The sequence below is a fragment of the Pongo abelii genome, chromosome 3 (assembly GCF_028885655.2).
Source record: "Pongo abelii isolate AG06213 chromosome 3, NHGRI_mPonAbe1-v2.0_pri, whole genome shotgun sequence".
Taxonomy (NCBI): Eukaryota; Metazoa; Chordata; class Mammalia; order Primates; family Hominidae; genus Pongo; species Pongo abelii.
Genome location: NC_071988.2, coordinates 109,197,761 through 109,213,084, shown reverse-complemented (window position 1 = coordinate 109,213,084; position 15,324 = coordinate 109,197,761). Strand labels below are relative to the sequence as shown.

The window sequence follows — 15,324 nt, the reverse complement described above, 5'->3', positions numbered from 1 at the left end:
CCCCTGATGTGTATGGCTAACCCTGCCCATAAGCATGGCAAAGTCTTAGTTATGTTGATTTAGCCAAAAGAAAATGTTTACAGTGCCTCTTAGTTTTACACCATAGTGGAAATAAGCTTTTCTCCTTTAGTGAAATTGTCTTCCATTTGTTTCACCTTTTTCCATTATGAATCTCTCGCTTCTCTTCTTAATTATAACACATTTGAAGGATTGCATTTTTATTTGTGATAAAACTCATAGATTAGAATATACGTACAGGTCACATAAAAATACATGAAGATGATAAACCTAATATACAGTGTTGCATAGGTAGTGCGATTAAGAAACTACACATTTATTGTATACAGTGTCATTAATGTCAATGAAATTCTTAGAAGCACTTCTTGTACAAAGAGTATGTTTTCGCAGTTAGCAATAGTACAGGCATGTTAAAAACTACTATTTATAGAGCTACAACCTCAAACCATTCAATGAAATTTGATCTTATGAGTTGGTGTACTGCTTGATAAATGGCCCTGATTTACAATGATCATTCCATAACATGCCAGAAAAAAAAGGGACAAGAAGCCTATTACTTTGCAGAAGCAATTACAGAAAATTTGGAACAGTAGTACCATTCCTCATTATAATATGCACATTTGTTATATTGCACCTTCCTGAGTTGAACTTCGAAAATGGTAGCCGGATGCAAAGCCAGAACGGATGAATTCATCCCAGGCTGGAGCTTCACTGGTGGTGGTAGTAATTCTGACCATCATAGCCGTCGTAGCCTTGTCCTTTAAAGTAGCTGTACTCATCTTCGTAGGCTCGGTAATTGTCCCCACGAGGTTCCCCGTTCTCACTTTCATAGATTTCATATCCATTGTCGTATTCATTGGCGCCCGTGTATTCGTACTCCCCCTCATATTCAACAGTGGTGGTTTTCCCAAAAGGTGGGGAAGTGGTTCTATAGACTTGTGGTGGGGTTGTAGGTTCAAACCCACCGTTTGGAGAGGTTGTTGTCTTAGAGCTGCCCTTGCCCTGCCCTCCGGTCGCTGTGGTGCCTTCTGCATTGGCTCCAGTGACACTTTCTTCTTCCCCTTCTTCTCCATTGTCTCCTCCGCTGCTACCGTTGCCGTTTTCTGCCTCTGTGCTGTTGGTACTGGTGCCGTTTATGCCTTGTTCGTTTTCATCCACTTCTGCTTCGCTTTCTTCGTTTTCATTTTCTTCCTCTTCCTCCTCTTCTTCTTCATCACTTTCCTCCTCTTTTGTAGCTTTGCTTGTTATATCCCCAGCCTGTAAGGAAACGTTTGAAAGAAGAACCCAAATCTAGCTGTGAAAAATGTAAAATTTAAGGCCATCACTTCATGCAACACAATACTGATAGCCTTATTCTAGGCGTCTTATTTGAATTAAGACCAATTTAATTTACAAAATGATTGGGGGCTTTAAAACTTCAGGATAAACCCCTTTGTCATGGGTTTTGATGGGGAAAGTGTACCATTATTTAAAGATAATGCCTTTCCTGGGGGAGAGTCTTCCTATCGTTTTGCTACTCACTTTCTCTGTCTTGGAATTCTCTTCCTTGGAATGTCATGGTATCTCTCAGGACCTTTTATCCATGCCTAGATGTGTGTTCTTAGTCTTCTGTTATAATGTAAAAGTCAGTGTAATAACATGGTAGGAGAACTTGCCTGGGAGAAGATATTTTCTTGTTTGTAAATAGGAAAATTATATCTGCTCTCACTTTTTCAATAAGTTAATGAAGATAGTATAAAATACTATGTGTGTAGTGTTAGGATACCCTTAGACTCCAGTAAAAAAGTTTAAAAAAGATTGAACATTACATTATTATTAATGGTAATAATTTCATTTTGGAGGAATAATTCCATTGTTACCTTCTTGGGAAGCTGGATTGCAGCTAACCCTGGATACCCTGTGGCAAGCGTGGCGTCCTCTCCATAGCCCAGTGTTGTAGCAGAAAGTGTGGTATTCTCAGCCTCAGAGTCTTCATCTTCATTCGATTCTTCATTGTTTTCTCCTTCATTTGAAGTCTCCTGTTAAAAAATTCATGGTAAGAAAAATTATTTTACCTGGAAGATAGTTCAAGATTTACTGGAGCTGTGAATCATTTGTTGAAGGTTTGTTATTTGGAAAAATTTTGCATCCCTCAGCTGGCTGATCACTCAAAGCCTGCCTTCCCTTATGCCATTTGCACTTCTCACTTCTAAGATCTCAACTCCAAGTTATTTAATCCTCCTTACTCCACACTATATGTTTTAGATATTTCTGCTTTGTATTTTATCAACTAAAAAATACTTGTGTTTCAGGCATTTGACACATCATTTTTTCTGCACAAAGAAGAAACTAAACACTCTAAGAAATTCTTAGTGATATATTATTGCATGAAGGTTTTTAGTTTTTGTTTTGTTTTGTTTTTACACAGAGTCATGCTCTGTTGCTAGGCTGGAGTGCAGTGGTGTGATCTTGGCTCACTGCAACATCTGCCTCCTGGGTTCAAGCGATTCTCCTGTCTCAGCCTCCTGCGCAGCTGAGACTACAGGCACATGCCACCACACCCAGCTAATTTTTGTATTTTTAGTAGAAACGAGGTTTCACCGTGTTGGTCAGGATGATCTCGATCTCTTGACCTCGTGATCTGCCCGCCTCAACCTCCCAAAGTGCTGGGATGACAGGCATGAGCCACTGCGCCCAGTCTGCATGAAGGTGTTTTAAAAAATTAATACTCTTCAAATGAATGTCTATTATAATCTTTAATATTTCATCTTTTAGCCTTTATATCATGTTGTGAGGCAATTGTTTTTTAATTGAGTTGATCTCAGTGTAATTTGTAGCTAATATTAAAACTCAAGGTTTCCTATATATACAATTTATTTACTTTAAACAAATACTGGAAAATTGAATTCATTTCAATACATTTTAAGAGATTGTGATAACTTTTAAAGTTTAAAACAAACAAACAAATATTTAGCCTGTCTATTATTAAAACAAAGTGACTAAAGCACCACGTTTGTTTCATCAAATTCGTAAATTTCACTATTTCAGTGGGTTGCAGTACTACCAGAGTATACCCCAAACAGTCTCCAAGCTAATTGTGTCAAATATCCCCAAAACACCATGCTGTTTGTTTATTGTTTTATGTTTATGCTTTATTCCAACAGGTGTTTCAGAGGTAGAAGGAGAAATTTATGCTACTATCCTTAGAAAGATCCCCAGAGTAGAAGAATATACTATTTGCAGTTGAAAAATCTGATTGGGTTATATGACTCATATGAGGTCAAATAGATAGCAGTTTATTGGTGGTAGGGTCACAACTAAAGGCCCAATATCCCAACTTTTATATTTTATCTTACACCTTTTCTTTTCCCAGATACTTTATTTAAGGGTGTTCCACTGCACATGAGTTAAATAGGAAAATAGGTCACTGTTGATGGGTATGAGGCTTCACAAATTTTATTGGATAGAAAAATAGCACTAATTTGGGCTTACAAAGATATTTTCAACTCACTAGATTGGCTAACAAGACTGAAAGAAGCAAGTGTTGGTGAGAATGTGGAGCAACCAGAACCCTCATACACTGATGGTGAGAGTTTACCTGAGTATGTCTGTTTTGGAAAGCTGGTTGCCATCTACTAAGGTTGAATATATGCCTCAGTAGATTTTGACTCCGAAATTTCACTTTTAGGTGAAATGGCCTCGAGAAATGAATATGTATGTGTTCACCAGAATAAGTTCTAGAAAGTTCATAGCAGCACTTAGTAATCACCCAAACTTGGAAACTACTTAAGTGCCCATCAACAGAAGAATAACACATTTTGGTACATTCACATAATGAAATACTGACAATGAGAATAAATGATCCACAACTACAGAACAACATGGATGAATCTCTAAATTTGAGAGTGAAGAAGTGACACACAAAGAGTAAATGATGTATGATCCTACATTTATAATATACAAACACAGGCCAAAGTCAATCTATTAAGAGTCAAAATACTGCTTGCCTTTGGTAGGGGTTTGTTAATGGGTGGAATGGAACACAAGGCATGCACTGCTTTTTGATATGAGTGCTAGTTTCACTTATGTGTTCAATTTCTGAAATTTCAATGAGATGTATAATTAAGATAATTTTATTATGTATATTTCAGTAAAAGTTTCTTTTATGGCCTGGCATGGTGGCTCACTCCTGTAATCCCAGCACTTTGGGACGCCGAGGTGGGCAGATCACGAGGTCAGGAGATCAAGACCATCCTGGCTAACACGGTGAAACCCCATCTCTACTAAAAATACAAAACATTAGCCAGGCGTAGTGGCGGGCGCCTGTAGTCCCAGCTACTCGGGAAGCTGAGGCAGGAGAATGGCGTGAAACTGGGAGGTGCAGCTTGTAGTGAGCCGAGATCAAGCCACTGAACTCCAGCCTGGGCAACAGAGCGAGACTCCGTCTCAAAATAAAAAAAGTTTATTTTATGAGGCTAAATAGTTTAGGAGTGGGAAAAGGAAATGTGTGATCACCAAATGGAAAATATGCCTAAGTATTCTCCTCATACAAATACAATCCCTGGAGACTCTATATTTAACCTAAATTGCTAATAACATTTTAGAGAATGAGGAAAAAAGATGTTTCAGAATCTCTTCAGGATGAAAGACTTCTGGTTTTATTTACCTGCTTTTCCATTACTACTTTTAATGAATGAAGTTTGTTGCATTTATTCCTCTGAAGTTTCAAAACCAAACCACCAGATATGTACTGGGCACCATATATGTATAAGAAATTATGCTAGGCAGCATGAAGAGATATAAAACTGAGTAGCATGGCTCCTCCCCAAAGCAGGGATTTTAACCTATGGTCATGATGTGTCTGCAGATACGTTCTGGGAAGACCTTAAAAGTTCAGAGATCCTTGGCAAAATTTTGTGTGTACTTGATTTCATCAGAGTCCCCAAAGAAGTCCTAGTCTTCCTCAGTCCTCAACCACCACAACAATAAATGAAGAGCCACTCCCAAAAGTTATGCAATCTAGTTGGGAAATGTAGTTGACAAGGCAATTTTACAATCACTGTACAGCAAATAGCTATAACTAAATGGATAACCCTAGCCTAGTTCTTGTGTAAGATTGCTATGTGGAACTCCAGCAGAAATGTTGTGGGATTTAGTGGGTGGCATTTTTCCTGGTACTGGCTTAACATTCTTGTAAGGCCTTCCTTCAAGATGTTAGTATAAATTATGATACGGGAAATGTTACTTTTATAGTTAAAAATATACCAAACTAATGATTCGTCACCTTTCAACTTCCCACACCATTTTGTTTTCAAGATAGCTGTTAATACATGATCCATTTTTGAATATCATTGTCCATTCATAAATAGCACCTGAGAAAACCTTAATTTAAAAGGTTCCTAAACCAGTGGTAACTATAATTGACTGTGCGGGAAAGATGCATCCTAATTGGTATGTTTCCTTAGGCAAGAGTGTCAGTTATAAACATGGTAGCACAATTTCCAAGACATGTAGATGATTCTTAGCCCGGGACTACACTAATCTGTAAAACTATATGGGAAGATATTTATATACCTATGAATTTTATTACTACCCAAAGAGACGTAAGTTTTTTTGTTGTCGTTTTAGTTTTTTTTTCTGTGACAGAGTCTTGCTCTGTTGCACAGACTGGAGTGCAGTGACAGGATCTCGGCTCACTGCAACCTCCACCTTCCGGGTTCAAATGATTCTCGTGTCTCAGCTTCCCGAGTGACAGGAATTACAGGTGCATGCCACCATACCTGGCTAATTTTTGTATGTTTAGTAGAGACAGGGTTTCACCATGTTGGCCAGGCTGGTCTCAAACTCCTGACCTCAAGTGATCTGCCCGCCTTGGCCTCTCAGAGTGTTGGGATTACAGGCATGAGCCACCACACCAAGCCTGAAATTTTTTTAAAAAGAATAACCCTATTTTGTGGGTTATGAAAGGCTGATGAATTACAATAATATTGTAGAGGAGATATGCTGGTTTTTACATGTTACCCTCTTGGTAAATTAAATTTTAAAGTTCAGTCCTTAAAACAAGTCTTGCACTGAGTTTAGGATTACTATTCACTTGTCTTCTAACATCATGTTCTATCCACCTAAATAGAAGTAATGCTATCTGTTGCTTTTTATCAGATTTTATACTACTTCTGTTGCTTTTTATCAGATTTTATACTACTTCTACTTAAAAGGGAGACATTTTTGGTTTTGAGCACCATTTGTAAGTAACTTCAACCCCAAACTGCAACAGTGTTTTAAACAGGTCATGTTAGTGGATCCTAATTTAAATAAAATTCTACTTATCCAAAATAGGATATTATGGGCAGTTAGTAAAGTGACAATGGCTATTTGCTGAGTCCAGACTGCAATAGACTAGTTTCCTATTTGTTTTTTGTGCTGTCTGCTTTATTATGAAAAGATTGCAAAATTCCTTACCTCTTCTTCCTCCTCCTCTTCTGAACTATCATCTCCATTTTCTTCAGATGAGTCACTACTGCCCTAAAAATATATATACATGTATATATACTCTTATCTGTGTACAAATATATTCAACAGCAATTTAAATTTCCTGCTAATTGAATCACAATAAAATACACACAAATATTTACTCAATCTAATTAGTATTACCATCTTGACTGACTTGTTTACTAAGAACAGATTGCATACTGATGTGAGAAAGATAGGAGATTAGACATGCAAAATGAAGTTAGAGAAAAATAGGCATTTTACTATGATCAAGATATGAATTGGATGTCCCATTTGTCAACTTCCAAAGCATTGACAATATGTTGAAACATTTTGCATGTAAAAACTAGGGCAATGAATCACAGAACTGTTTAACTTTGAGAGAACAAGTGAGTTATCTGGTCCAATTTTTAAATTTTATGGAGAATGAATTAGCAGACTAAAAAAGTTGTGACTTCTCCAGCAGGTTCAAGGCAGACCTTGGGCTAAGATATAGTTCACATTTTAAAATTTTATTTAGAAAACATAAAAGAAATCATTCAGCTTACTATAAAAGTTGTTATAGATCATCCTCTTACATAGTGAGCTCTCCTGTTGAATTTAAATTAGCACTTCATTTAATGGCATTTAATTTGCATATAATTTTTAGTATCTTTAAATTTGATTAAAGCCAGTTCCTAAAATGAGGTTAATTTATACATGTGAAGTAAAAGTCTTATGACAGAAAAATTTATTCATTTAATTATTTGGGAGGTTGTGTAGAGTAATATCCCTCTAACAAGTTCAGTGTTGAATGAGAATAAATTAAGATTTTGTATATAAAAATATAAGCTAAAGAGTTTTGCTACTTTTTGAAAGGAAATGTAAATTCCAATCTAAGATTCTGTCATTTCCTTCCCTGTAATATTTAGCTTTGATTCTGATGACCCAGTTAATGTCTTGCATTTAGAAAATACAGCTGCAGAAGGATCTCTAACTTCTGGGTTAGAAATCAGATGTGAGACAACATTCATGTCAAGGTCCTGTGGGACTGTCCCTGCTGGCTCATTCTTCAGACGGCCACATCATCCACCCAAGGAAAGGGAATGCTTGTCACCTCGAGCCAGGAATAACCTCAGGTGGAAAAGAGAATAATTAAACCTGTTCTTCTACAGCCATGACCTTAACGGTTGTGCCTTCCCTAGCCCAGAGGGTGAATAGAGTATTATATTTGAACGATTTCTAGTTGTTAGTTAACTTAATTATAGAGGACAGTATATTTATGCAATCAGAACTGTTTCTCTCATTGGGGTATTTCAATCACTTTACATGCACCTTCACCTCTGGCTTTCTCCCTAGCTCAACCACATCACTCTTTGATTAGTGTCTGCAGTGAGAACACTTTAAAAGCTGTATGAAATGCCTTGAAGCTTTGGCATTTTCCTATCTTTCATTTGTGCATTATTACCAATTTGTTATTAAGTCCAATTGATTCTCCAAGAAGTCTTTCATTTGTCTACACAGATAGATGAAAGAGTTCTGAAATTGAAGACAATTCTGAAAACCCACAACTCTTGTATCATAGCTGAGATGAGTCCGATAAAAGAAATATAAGATTAAATTCTTACTTTCTATGAGTTCACACACTAATAAAATATCATTTGAATCACAAAAAGACAATTTTCTCAATTAAGAAGCCTAGGATGTTAAGTTTACTTAAACTTTCATTTCTATAGTCTAGCAGATATATAAGCCATAATAGCTTGCTGATCACTTTGCAATCCAAATAACATATGTCATTGTAACTTGGTAATTTAGAAATGATTGTACATAAATGCAGATTTGTTTGATGAAGACATGAATTTCAAAGCCAATACAGCTTAATGTATTTTGCGGTGACAACTTGGGCGCTAAACACCTAACAATGCACTTAAAGAAAATCAAATTTTGTAAAGTAGAAGAATGGGTCATGAATACTAGGTCAGACAGTTGGATTGGGAGATATATTGTATATAATTTCATTTAAAAACAATTATCTTACAAATCCTACATTAGTTGAGATGGGCCTATCTGCATATAATTTGTGAAAAAACTTGTATATTAAAGATCTCCTTGATCTACAAACCTCAGGTCTATCAATACTGAGAAACGTAACACCTCCTAATATTGCTTCACTATGGACATTTTAATGGGCCCATACATACATATCTATAAAAACATCCAGATGGGAATGAATATCTCTATGTACCTAATATTTCAGAAAAGTTTAGGAGCTAGTCAGAGACTTGAATTTATTATCATTTCCATTTAGTTTAAAAAAGAGAACAAAGCAAACTTTCAAATGAGCACTGTTTATTTATGGGTCTGAGGTGAACCAAAGAAGGGAATACAATTCTGAAAACCCACAACTCTTGTTTCATTCATGCTCATATTTTTGTGGCCACACAAATTCCCCATAATTATGCTGGTGCTAGAAATACTTTAAAATGATCATTTCCTATCATTGTAGGGGTTAGAGATGGATTAGCCCAACATATGGTAAGATGCAATGCCAAGCCACTGTGCTGAGGCATCGTTTTCAGCATCCTGACTGCTTTTAGTGTCTCAAAAGTCCTGGGTCAAGTGGTGCATAATTGGTGTCCTGAACCCAAACTGTATAGTACTAGAAATAGTGCAATCCTGGTTTGTTGCATATTTAAAATCAACACCACACCCTCTGGTTTTCAAAGGCACTCTTCACAGGTAACCCAGCAAAATTGGAAACCTTATTTTTAGTTTTAGTTATTTTCCTTTTTGTTTACAAATTTAAGGGATGGTTTGTTTTTCTCACAAGCTTTTTTGGTGCATGTCATGAATTTCTCTTTTTCCTCTGCAGTTTTACCATTATAATTATGCTCCAGTGTATGACATATTACTCTAGTGACCCATACAGGTTAAGGTGCAGAAAATCTTCAGAAATTACCAATGATTATCAAGGTTTTTTAAAAACAATAGCCTCTGATGTTTATGAAGTCAAATTTTCCCCTACCAATTAAAGGACTCTGCAGTGCCACATGTAAACAGCTATCTGACAGTATTGAATCAGCTGTAATAGGACAGCCAGTGACCTTATCACGATGGAATTGGTCAACAACTGATAAAACTGTCCACTTTTGTCTGTGAGTTAGCAAAAACACCAGAGCTCAATGTGCTACAGTGTTTGTTTTTATTATATCATTCTAGACTGTACCCAAATGATCCAAATGATTTTACTCTGTGTGTGTGTCTGCTTTAAAAGAGAACTTAGAAATAAACCTTATTTCCCTAAAAACAAACTTCTTATAGTAAGCAGTCTTTTTGACTGAATTTCAGTGAGAGTTGAATTTAGGTGTTTTATAGTTAAAATTTGAACTCCTTTAAATTATAATAGAAATTAAACTGAAGAAAAATGAATTTCTATATTTACCTGAACTGGAAATCGTTTTAAATGAGGATAAAAGTAGGCATGCTTATAAAGATAATATCGTGGCCTGTACTTAAAGACCTGCAAAAACAAAATAAATGATATATTCATGTTTAATATGCAATAAATATACAGCAAATATAATCAGGCCAAGGATATATGCTAAAATTAATTACCCCATTTTCTTCAGAATCCTCTATTTTGACTCTTCGATGCAAATTTTTCATCTGTTTTAAAGAACATTTAATTATTACATAATTTTTCTTTTACATAAAAAGACAAAACTGAAAATAACTGCGGGTTTTGATAAAGAACTTACTGAGAAAGCACAGGCCATTCCCAAAATGCTGAGCAAAATTAAAGCAGTCTTCATTTTGGTGATTGCTTCTGGAATTAATGAAGTGGTAAGGTTAATAAAATATTAAAACTAGGAGCATAACTTTTTTACTCATATTCAAAGATGAAGTATTTAATTTCTGCGTAATTATCACTTTGACCAATTAAAACTAAATTATTCCTTTTATTTTCAAATTATTCCTTCCATTTAAGTAATATAAGACTGACTTAACCCATCCATTTAAATAATCTTGAGTTCCATACTTGGTTTTAACCTATTTTCTGTGATTTGTCAATGGAAGACCCTTTCATTACTGCAAGAGATTTTTGAATACTTAGGGTACTTCACATTGGTGTAACGGCCCTCTTAATATTGACATGGGAGTGTCAGCTAAGTGAATGGAATTGTTAGTGTAGTTGTGTGCCCTGTTTGTTTGTTTACAATTAAAAACTCAACCAGGTGTGGTGGCTCATGCCTCTAAAACCAGTACTTTGGGAGGCCAAGGTGGGCAGATCGCTTGAGTCCAAGAGTTTGAGACGCACCTAGGCAACATGGTGAAACTTGTTCTCTACAAAAAGTGCAGAAATTAGCTTGGCATGGTGGTGCACACCAGTAGGCCTAGCTACTCGAGAGGCTGAGCCTGAGAGGCCAAGATTGCAGTGAGCCGTGTTCATACCACTGTACTCCACCCTGGGGAACAGAGTGAGATCCTGTCTCAAAAATAAAACAAAGAAGCAAAAATCACCCGTACCCTATAGGCAGTTTCTAGCTTCTGTATAGGTTTTGGGTTAAAAAATTATTTGTAAAATGGAAAGTAGGAGCAATTTTCCTCTGAATATCTTGGAATAATTGGTGTGCGTGTGTGTGTGTGTGTGTGTGTGTGTGTGTATGGGTGGGTGGATGAGAGACAGAGAGAGAGAGACAGAGAGGATCCATAATATATGAAATACCACACTGATAGCATGTAGCACCCAATAGCAACTCCACTAAGGATGCTTCCATGAGAAGAGTTCTTCAGAGTTTCGCCTTGGGATATCGGGGGCAGATTTCCTCAAATTAGTTTGCTCTCCAGCTCCATTTAAGCTTTCCATCTGCTAGTGTGTGAGACTGTACTGGGATGGATTGGGGCACTTCAGGGTTAGGGTGACAGACATGGATGAAAATTTCAATTCTATGGAACAATTGAAGATGCAGCTCTCAAAGTGGGAATAGGGCCTGAATAATCTTGGGGCTTGCAGCCATAAAAAGAGCCTCAGTTCCACATAAATTCCTCATGAGTAAAAGGAGATAGTGAAATGCTATCCTATCTTAATTTTATTCTATTTAATAAAATTGTATTTAAAATTATATCATAATAGAAGTTGGGCAAGCTTAGCTGAAAACCTACTAACACTCAGCCATTTACATTTACATACACATTTAACTGTTAGCACCTTCTCATACACAGTCACAGCTTTGGCAATATTTTGGAAGCAAAATGTAGTGGTGATGGCAATTTCCCATGAATACATTTTGAAAATAATATTTAAAATGTGCAAACCAATGTCATATATTGAAACCTGCTGGTAAATTGTGTATTGTGTCATCATCAGCCAAGATTTATTGCATCCTTATTGAGTATCTGACACTAAGTCCTGGAGATACTGTCTTGGGTCCTAAGTCACACTCTTTTTGTGTGTCAGAATGAGTCTTTGGGTTTGGTGCCCAGACAGTTTCTCACAGTCCTATCTTAGTAAAAGTTCTCGATGGCCACTTGGGAATAAACAGGCTTTGCTCCTGAAGGAGCCCATCTTTTTAGGCAGCACTGATTGCTATTGGAGTGGTCTAAATAATGCTTTGAACTTTGCCAGCCGTGACCTAGCCCATCAGCAAAACAGAAAGATTATTGCTTTGCCACTTTGTGAAAAGGGTCGGAATATTTATAATATTTTAAAGAGCTAAAAACTTAGATACATAGAATTATATAAATAGTTTTGATTACATACATTTCTCATAACCATAAAAATGACCAGATGAAAAGATGGCATAAATAATAATAATAATAATAATAATAATAATAATAATACAAAGAACCAAGTAGTTCGTGTAGGCAGAATTGGCTGCCTATATAAATCTAATTTTATTTACTTTGTGAGTCAACAAAAAGCAAAGACCTCTATAGTGACCACTACTAACCCAGACAACAATTCAAACGTTCTTAAAGGAGAGGTTTGAGGATTTAATTTCAAGTTTTATTGGGAAGGGTATGATAAACTACCAACAGTATTTATTTCTCTAGTTAGTACAATATATTTTCTGTTCTGACTTTAGAGCTATAGGACACATCAAAACCTAATGTTTAATATGTTCAAAAGACAACATATATACTTGAAGTACAGACTAGGTATAATTTGTAGAGAAATATGCATATATCTAGGCAGATTTGCAAATGCAAAATAGTATTTCAATCAGGTTATCTTGAATGCATCAGAATGAGAAAACAAACAGTTAAGCTATGATGTGCAGAGAACGAAAGTAAGAAGAATAATGTAGTTTATGTGCATAGTATTAAGAACTTATTTACATGCTTAGGTTAACAAGTTCAGCCTTTTGGAAAGAATTTAAAATCTGAAGTGCCAGTTTAATGATAAATAATTATTAAACCATGTATAATGCAATAACATCATTTAAATGAAAAATTCAAAGCCAAGTCAGAGATGTAAACTATGGAGTGTCTAATTTTATGATAATGAAGTTGTTCTATTAAATCTTACCCTCTGGCAGTCCTGGAGTGAGGAAGCAGGCTCAAGGCAGTGAGTGGCACAGATTGAGTATTTCCTCTGCCCTCTCACTCACTCATTCACTTGCTCTTGCTGGCTATAAACTCTTCTTTGCCTTCCAACAGCCAATCACTGTCACGACCAAGGTGATGTCAGAACGTGGATTCTCACCAGAAAACCCCCAAACTTCAACACTGTTTCAAGACACAGCCTCAGTTGAATAAACAAGAAACGTGATTCTAGAGCCAAGAGGTTTGCATTGTGGAATTTAATTGAAGGTTTAGATGAAGATGAATAGCTTGGGCTCTGAATATGTATAATAATATACTGGATTGAATTAAAATAAATAGCGAAGGATTTAACCTTTTAAAAATTTCACAATTATACAAGTTTTAACTATGTCGAAAGAAAGGAAAGCTTGCTGTCGTTAGATATAATTTTACATTAGTTTAGCTAAAAAAAGAAAGAAAAACTAAATAATAAGGGAAAAGAGCAGATGAACAATCAATATTTTAATATCAATTATTTTATATTTCCTCCTGAAATAAACTTCAGTGACTCATAAATTAAAGTTGATATGATTAAGTCAGTCAGACTTTGTAAGATATAGTTGCTAAAACATGATGCTGAGTATAAAAGTTAGAACTTTTGAGAATCATACCACTGAGAGGCAGACTTTATATTTTGTTTTGTAAATTAAATCTCTGTATATTGTCCATTTATGTGGCCCTTCCTGTCGTGCATGTGAGGTCAGCTCATTTTTTTTTTCTTGGGCTTCTATATACATCTTTTCTATTCATTTTCATATTTAATTTTTTTCCTATGAGTATAACAAAATGACTAGAGCTGGCAGGAGTGATCCATTGTTTTTGAAATGATTCATGAAAACAACCCCACAAGGAATGGATTGATAAACTAAAGTACTAATTTTTTAATTTACAAAGGGAAATCTAGCTTAATAGTTTGCATATTCTCCTAGTCTAGTCATTTTGTTCTTCCTCTAGTTGCTAAGTCTGCTTGGAAATCAAAAATTAATGAATATCATTTTTAAGTTGTGTGCCAATCACCCAATTAGATTCTTTGGATAAGTCATCTTTTCTTTCATAGACGTTACTTGGAAAATACAGACTCATAAAAAGAGAAGTTGGATACATTCTTTCAATTTAATTCAACCCCATAGATTTAGTTTAATTTACCAAACCTTGAATTATACAGCTTTTCACTGAGCCATACTATGATATAGGATATGAGAAGAAAAACAAAAAAAAAATGATTTCTATCTAAAAATTTCACAATTGTGCAAGGCAGATAGACATATAGCCATGGGATACAGTAACCTTAAATTATAGAGCTTTTCACTGAGCCATACCATGATATAGAATATGAGAAGAAAAACAAAAAAAATATGGTTTCTATCTAAAAATTTAACAGTTGTGCAAGGCAGATAGACACATAGCCATGGGATACAGTAACAAATATCTACAAGGTTCCGAGGCGCTATGGAATGAGAGAGATTTACTACTAATTGGCAAAAAAGCAGTGGAGCTGGGCCCTTACACAAGAGTAGGAGTTTGCTAGCTTGTCAAGAAGGAGAGGTTGTCAAGAAGGAGGAGAGAAACATTATTAGGAATGTGTTCAAAGGTTATAAAGACATATGAAACCACATAACAACATCATCCTGTATTTACTGAGCAAGGGCTCACATGCAAATTCTTCACCTGCACTATTTCTCTCATTCTTCATACACATAGAAAACAATTCTTCGAGATTATTCCCATTACAGAGGTGAGGTATATGAGACACAGTGCTGGTAAGTATGCCTTGTATTGCACAACTAGTAAATGAGGAAATTCAAGGATCAAAGTCAAGTACGTCTAATTTTAGAGCCCACACTTCTAATCACTACATATTCTTGCTGGTAGACCCAGAAAACTTCAATAATTCAATAGACTGGAATATTGTAAGTGAAAGTAGTGACACATGAGGTTGGTCAGATAGGCAAAGCCAGATGATGGAGGGACCTGTCTGTCACACTAAGGATTATGAACTCCATCATGAAAACTGAGAAAAATAACATATTCAGATTTTCGGTTGGAAAAATCTTTTGTTAACAAGGCAGCAGTGACCGAAGAAGGCAAGATTGTTATGGAGAAGGGCAGCTTACAAAGGCTAATCGTAGTGGTCCAATAAATCAACAATAAAGTCTGAAATAATGCAGTGACAGTGAGAGTGGTGAGGAGGGAACAAATGAGAGCGATGTTAAATAGATACAGTCAGTAGGACTTAGTAGAAGTAAGAGAGGTGGAGAAGCCTAGGATGAC

The 15,324-nt window shown here is 35.8% G+C and overlaps 1 protein-coding gene across 1 annotated transcript; it reads right to left on the bottom strand.

Moving 5' to 3' along the window:
• Positions 1-201: 201 nt before the first annotated feature.
• Positions 202-13,170, bottom strand: IBSP (integrin binding sialoprotein). Its single transcript, XM_002814958.4, has 7 exons — positions 12,998-13,170; positions 10,227-10,294; positions 10,084-10,134; positions 9,911-9,988; positions 6,457-6,519; positions 1,878-2,036; positions 202-1,275 (listed from the first exon to the last, which is right to left on the bottom strand). Exons 2-7 carry the CDS (start codon positions 10,278-10,280, stop codon positions 727-729), a joined length of 954 nt encoding a protein of 317 aa, XP_002815004.3. The 5' UTR covers positions 10,281-10,294; positions 12,998-13,170; the 3' UTR covers positions 202-726.
• Positions 13,171-15,324: the final 2,154 nt, after the last annotated feature.

Excerpts from the sequence above, each read along its gene's own strand:
- IBSP (XM_002814958.4), bottom strand. The coding sequence starts at position 10,280 with ATGAAGACTGCTTTAATTTTGCTCAGCATTTTGGGAATGGCCTGTGCT. Across the intron at positions 9,989-10,083 it reads AGGATTCTGAAGAAAATGGG|GTCTTTAAGTACAGGCCACG; the intron begins GTAATTAATTTT and ends TTGTTTTTGCAG. Across the intron at positions 6,520-9,910 it reads TAAAACGATTTCCAGTTCAG|GGCAGTAGTGACTCATCTGA; the intron begins GTAAATATAGAA and ends ATATATTTTTAG.